Here is a 6,550-nt window from a genome sequence, read left to right as displayed (position 1 = left end):
AATGAGGTTTAAAACAACTTTAAAACAATTTCTTACATGCAAAGGGTTAAGAAGGTGAAACCACCTCTCTGCATGCTGCTGTATCATATGTCATATTTCCCAAATCTCAGCTTTGCTGTAACAAAGAAACTGCCCTCTCCCCCCTTCACATTGGATATCATTCTACAGTGTTGTTAAGGTCACAGGTCCCGCCCACAGCAGACTCTGATTGGATGTTGTCCCTGTTGGGATACTCAATCAGACACCTTGCTCGGAGCTGTGATTGGACACAGCCGGTGCAGTTATGCAAATGAGCACCTGGTGGCGCCTGCTGGCCGGGCTGCAGAGCCTGGACTGAGGTTGGAGCAGCGCAGCCAAGGTTTAGATTCAGTAGGGGGGCTGAGGCGCAGGGACCCTGGACGGTGCCTTAGCTGCTATTTTATATTTACCCTCTTTGTCGACAAGTTTTGAAAAACTATTCATTCCAAGAGTGTCAAGTGGAAGACTGGCTGCGGGTGTAATATCGACCAGCGAGTGCGGAGTATTTTGTTGTTTTCTGAGTTTTGACAGGAGTCGTCCCCAGAGCGCAACAGCAGCGCTCCGGGGCGCAGTTTGGACTATTCAGTGGACGCGTGTTGTTCAGGGCGAGAAGGCAGCTTTACCTTGTTTCACACAGACTTCCCCTGAAAGTCTGGGCTGCTGTCAAAGAGCTCTTCTCCGTGTCTGTTAGGTAAGTACTGACAAACTCCTTTAAATCCTCCGCGCGTCTCTTCCCCGGCGCACTTTACTCCATAATAAGCGACTGTAATAATACTGCAGCGGATATTTCCAGCTGTCTGTCTGTCTGTGTGTGTGTGTGTGTGTGTGTGTGTGTGTGTGTCTGCCTCTCACTCTGTGGTTTGGCGTCTGTAAGTCTCGGTGTGAGGCTGGCACGGCAGCCCTGGACGCTGGCCACGGGTTGTTGGGAAGCACATATGAGGTGTACCGTTGCGCCCCGGGGCTCTGCACGTTTGTGTCGCGGATACATTGCGGCGTTTACGTCGCTGAAATACTCCGACAGTGGACATCATGGTCGAGGCTTATTGCAAACTGTGCTGCTCAACATCTTGCTTAATGTGTGTCCTTGGCAGCAGAGAAAACATTATTCAGAGCACTTACTTGTGCCATGACTGTTGCTTTCAGAATGTTTATATTCACTCAGTATTTTCTAAAAGGACTTTTCTTTCTTCCATCCTGGCCTTCATCATTTCAAATCTTCACCCAGGCACATGGCGACTAACTCTCAGGCTGTGACATGGGTTTGGGTGAAGTTGTCACCAGTCACTCCCTCCTCCACAACCTGATAAAGTCATTCTTCAGCTGCTTTACATCGCACCTCATTCACAAAACCTCCCAAGTTAAACAAAAGTGACTCTTCTCGGCCTGTCCCAGGCTTTAAAACTGCAGCAGCCCTGATGAATGGCTCAGTAAAATGTGTAATGTTTAGGATGACCTCAGCACATCCAGGTGGTGGTCATCACACCGATCATTAACCCTGAGACCTCGCAGCACCACAGGTGACCTCCAGTGAGACCATGGGCTCCGGTTTCATTCACCTCTGGCCTTAACATGAGGTGATGGTTCTTTGGGGAGTGAGTCAGTCACCAGAACCAAACCTGAAATCAGCGCAGGGCGACCTGGCACCGTGGAGGAGAACATTTCCCTCTCTAGGGATGAGCTTGCCAGAGGGTTTGGACTTTGAACAGGATATAGATGTTTTGTTTTCGTGAGCCAGAAGAAAGAGGAGGAGAGAGCGACTCAATCACGTGGTAATTATAATAATTGGTTCCTCATCTTTTCCAGGAGCAGGAAAGTTATGCTCGAAGTCTGTTTATTTGACCTTCCTGCCTGTTTATTTGTGCGTGGCAGAAAGAGACAGCAGGAGAAAGGTGACAGTGTGGGTGTGATTTGCAGGTGTTTCTGTCGCCAGCTTGTACCTTTGTGTTTTTGCGTGCTTCCGTGCTTGCAGGGAGGTTGAGGTGGCCTGATGTAGGTATTAACAACGGCTTTCAGTGGGTGGGCAGTGCAGCGGGCAGTCACCTTTCCCACCACATGAAAATGGTACGTGTGGGTAGTTCGTTTGCCTGGGGACTGAGCAGGCACTCAAGAGGAGGTGTAGCAGAGTTAGAGCGCTGTGAGCAGGAGGTGGAGGGGTTGGTGAGGCTCAGTGTGCTATTTGCCAAAAGATAGAGAGGCAACAAAAGGCAATTTTTTTTCCCTTGCTGTCCCTCCCTCTTAGCTTTTGTAGCCAAGGTATAAAGGAAGGAGGAGCAGTGAGTGCTGGTATACAGTCCCTCGCGGCAAGCACTGGTCTGCTGGATCCCTGTCTAATGGGCATCTGGCTAATTCTCCCGGAGCATCCCTCGAGAGCCATTGGCCTTGCATAGCTGCTTTTTATCAGCTGTACAGTCCAGCAGTGGAGACGCAGAATATATTAAATGGTTGGATAGACCAGTTATGTGAGTATAATAGTGAATGCACACACTTGGTGAACAGTTTTTTTTTTTTTTTTGTGATTTGTCTTTATCACGACAGGTTTAGAAGAAAATGACACTGATTGCATAATATAATTTGTGGAGAAATATGCACAGAGCAAAGTAATTTGTCCGATAGCGTCAGTGAAATGGCTGCTATTTGTTTTGTTTCTGTCTTAAGAGATTTTAAGCATCAGCAACAAGACCTTTGGAAAGCTGTTTTTTGATGTACAAAACAAGATAAAAAATTAACTGAGGTTTTGTGGTATTGCTGTTGTTTTGTGATCGAAAACACACGGATGCCTGCCTGTGTGCAAACTTGCGCACACACAGACACACACAGACACACACACACACACACACACACACACACACACACACAGCAGCAGGATTTGGGAACAGTGGGAACACTGATTTGTGAAGTCTGGTTGATCATTGACCTCACTCTGTTGTCCTTTCTCTGGCTCATTGTTTTGGTGGCAGCCAGAGCTTTTTGACTTTGTCTCTGTGTTTCTGGTTGTTGACCATTCTGAAAAGACTTTTAGCAGGTGGATATGAATTCAATACCCGAAGGCAAATCCTGCACAATGCCTGAATTGCGTGTTTTGCACAGTTGCCTGGTCTTTATAGCAATGAGGCTAATATGGCCAGTCAACCACATGAAAGGGTACAATGATGATACTGGGGGTTTTCAATCCAAAGGAACTGTCTTTTCTGTGACCTCTCTCACAGCGATCGCGCAAGGCAGCAACTCCTCTAAATTCTGTGTTTGGTTGTAATTGGCTCCCGACAGACTGAGCGGGAACCTCAAGGCCAGTGGAAGAATTCATTTAAGTCCAAAGACATGGCACAGTTACTTGCCTCCCTTCTCTGCGGTTCCCTTCTAATCGGAAATGAAACCAATTGAAGTCAGGACTCCACTGTCCACCCTGTTTTCCTAAACCAATTTCTCCTCAAGTCTAGACAGCTGGACTTTTCAATTGCATTTGCTGTATGTGTGGTCACGTGCAGAGCGAGCCTGACGTGACTGTGGGAGAAACAAATTCATCGCGTAATGGGCAGTGACACTTCAAAGCAGGATCCAGGGTGTTCTTGGGCTTTAGTTGTCAGTGAGTTCTTGAATCTCTATTTGATTTCCTCTCTAAATCTCCAAAGTCCCACCTTCTTTCAGATCAGCCCTCCCCACCCCTCCAGCCGGCCTTCATCCCCTGTCTCTCCCTCCCACCCTGACATCCAGCGTACCTTTTGATCCCCTAATTGATCATTCTGGCAATCTGTCTCTCTCTCTCTACATCTAACATGGAGCGCAGATTCTCCTTCTTCATCTTCTATCTTCCCATTCCCTTTGAAGCGGCACTAGATATTCCACTTATTCTGCTCCCTCCTTCCTCTGCTCATCCATCTCAACCTCGGCCTCCCTTCTCCTATCGTCCCTGTGAGCGTCCTCATTTATCTGTTTGCTCTTCCCAGTCGTGGTCGCCCAGCTTAGATAGCAGTGTTGCTGTGTAGATGTAAGCAAACTGGGGTGCCTCAAAGAATTTGCCACAGTCTCTTATCAAGGTATCTCAGACCTTGGCTTCATGCTTTATTTTACCACAGGAACTGGCATAAATGCTTCTGCATATGTCCCAAAATTAAAGGCGGCCTATTTTTGAGGTGCTAATACATATATGATATAATTCATCAACTATCAGTATGTGGCAAAGGAGGTTTTTTTTTCTTTTTTTAAACAAGACAAAAGTACAAAAAATGTAGAAGTTGGCAAGTAATACCTCCCTGATCTTTAATTTTTCAACTGTAAGTAATGTTTTATGACTCAGAAATACTAACATATTTTAATTAAAAGGTGACTACTCTCATTTGTCATTGCGTTCCTACAGCACTGTCAGACTTTGAGTTATCACATTCAAGCAGCAGAACCTCAGATATCGTCTTTCTTTATTCCATGCATTCTTAATCCTTGTCAAAACCTGGTGCCTGCATTACCCACAATGCAACTCGGCCGCCAAGGGTTTTGTTGGAGATTATGGATGTTACGCCAGTAGTGGCAAATACAGCCTGGAGCGACTTGTGTCAGACAAAGGTGAGGAGCGGGCTAGAGAGGTCTAGTAAACTCACTTTTTTGTAAATCCACAACCCCCCGAGATTTTTTTCATTTTCAAACTCGTAGTCTTCAACCAAGACTGCCTCCAGTGACATCACTCAAGGCAATTTATCAGACTTTCTGCAGCTCCCCCTGGAGCCACAAAAGGCTTAACTTCTTCCACATATGCAGTCGAGCTCCCCAAGACCAGTAAACAGATTTTACTTTAAAATCTGTGAAATTCCCCTTTTAAATCTTGTGATTCTGAGTTATGGTAATGATATAATTAGAAAAAGACAATGCTTCAGTGCTAATACTGACGCCTGAGAACTGAAACCAACCGTGAATCATGTCACGTTCCTTCAAATGTCTCGCCAACGACTGGCAGTCAAAGTTATCACTTCTGGAAAAGAAGACAACCCCTATAAAAGATGGAAACTCACAAACCAAAAAGCCAGTGTGCGCTCTGTTCCCTCCCTCTTTCTTTCTTTTCTGTTTTTTTTTTCATCTCTGTTCAAGTCCTGACACTGTGGTGGTGTTTTGGCCCAAGTTTCCAGCACACACCGTGCCTCTGGTGGCTCAGTATACCCACTAATAATTACTAATAGCTTCTGGCAAAGTAAGTGCTTTTGAAACCTGGGAACATGGAGGAGAACTGTGCTCAACATCAAAGGTTACCTTCTTCTTCATTACGTGTTCTCTTCGTATGATGAATTTGAGTTGTAACGACATCCACACTGAATGGGGCGGATCTGTCTGTCTTTTCCTCAAAGGGGTTTAGAGGGGCACATTAGCATCAGGAAACAGTTGTGTGATGTGTAATTTAGCTCTTTTCAGGAGGCTCTTTTCTGCTGAGAGGGAGGAGGAGGACTGCAAATGTGATAGAGGTATCAGCCTCTGCCCGAGGCTTTTAGCAGGGATGAATTGTGTGTGTGTGTTTATGTGTGTGACTGGGGTTTTAGCAAAGCCCAGACTTTATATTCGTCAGGTTGCCACAAATTTTGGATCCTAATTTGCTTTTTTTGTGAAAGTTTTGTGAGTATATATATATATTTTTTTTGTTTGCCTGCTGCAGTAGCTAAACCTCAAACAGCTCAAAGACGTCTGAAAAGATTTTCTCTGTGCTCAGCTGTCATTCATTAGAAATGAGAAAAAGACATCTGTTGGAGGGTTGTGTTTGGCCAGACTTTTTTTCTCACTTTGACTCAAAATGCTGAGTCTTGCTGAACTCATTCCCGTTTGACCTGATCTCTCTGGTTTTTCTTTCTGCTGTGTTCTGTTTCTCTCCAGGCCATCCCTCCTTCCCTCCATCCCTCTCCTTTCCCCTTCTCTCTGTTTCAATAGCCGCTCACTGGATGAATAATTCTCACCCTCCTGCGGGCAAAGAGTTGCCTTTGTCCCACGCTTGCTCTGTCACTCTGCGTTGAAATACCGGAGGGAATTTTCCTCCACCATGGCATTCTCCTGTCTGTCGGTCTGTCTGTCCCTGTCTGCGGCCGTTTTCTCTCTGCCCATTGTGAGAGTAGCACCGCGCTGTCACATGCCTCTCCTTTCTCCTTTCACCTCATCCTCCCCTCGGCCTCTCACTTGTTCTCTGACAGGTGGCGAGTGAGACTGTGCAAATTGAATTTGGGGAATCGGCTGCCATCACACTGCCGCCCTAAAACAGCCTTGGTGTCAAACTAGGACCAGAGATCCACATAGTACACTCTGCTGCCATGCTGTCATATTAACATGCTAATGCTACCACATACCCACTAGATTCTCATTATGATTTTTACACCCACGCTTCAACTAAGGTCAAACTCAGAATTAATCTTCACTCACTGCAGCGGTGAAGCAGATAACTTGGCTTCACTTTTAGTAAAGGAGAGAAAGGTCTTTCAGAACTTGTTTTCGCTGGAAAGTGAAATGACACTCCTCTCATTCCTACCGAATTGTATCCAGAGGAGAGAAGAAAAACGCAGAGGACAGT

General features: G+C 45.9%; 1 protein-coding gene across 6 annotated transcripts in view; it reads left to right on the top strand.

Annotated features, from left to right (window-relative positions):
* Nucleotides 1-328: 328 nt before the first annotated feature.
* ddr1 (discoidin domain receptor tyrosine kinase 1) overlaps nt 329-6,550 on the top strand; it is a 38,515-nt gene continuing 32,293 nt past the window's right edge. For 2 of the 6 annotated variants that reach the window (XM_071469518.1, XM_071469516.1), the window contains exon 1: nt 329-709. Coding sequence is in view for 4 of the 6 variants with exons in the window: in XM_071469517.1 (XP_071325618.1) it covers nt 2,476-2,477 (2 nt within the window). In the remaining 2 variants the exon portion in view is untranslated. Of the gene's footprint in view, nt 710-2,312; nt 2,478-6,550 lie in introns of those variants that run through there. The other 4 variants (XM_071469517.1, XM_071469513.1, XM_071469514.1 and 1 more) reach the window with 2 other exon arrangements.

Source organism: Trachinotus anak, unplaced genomic scaffold (genome assembly GCF_046630095.1).
Source record: "Trachinotus anak isolate AG129_WGS33_773 ecotype Australia unplaced genomic scaffold, CSIRO_AGI_Tana_v1 ptg000032l, whole genome shotgun sequence".
In the NCBI taxonomy this organism is placed as follows: Eukaryota; Metazoa; Chordata; class Actinopteri; order Carangiformes; family Carangidae; genus Trachinotus; species Trachinotus anak.
This window is presented reverse-complemented; position numbering and strand designations above follow the sequence as displayed.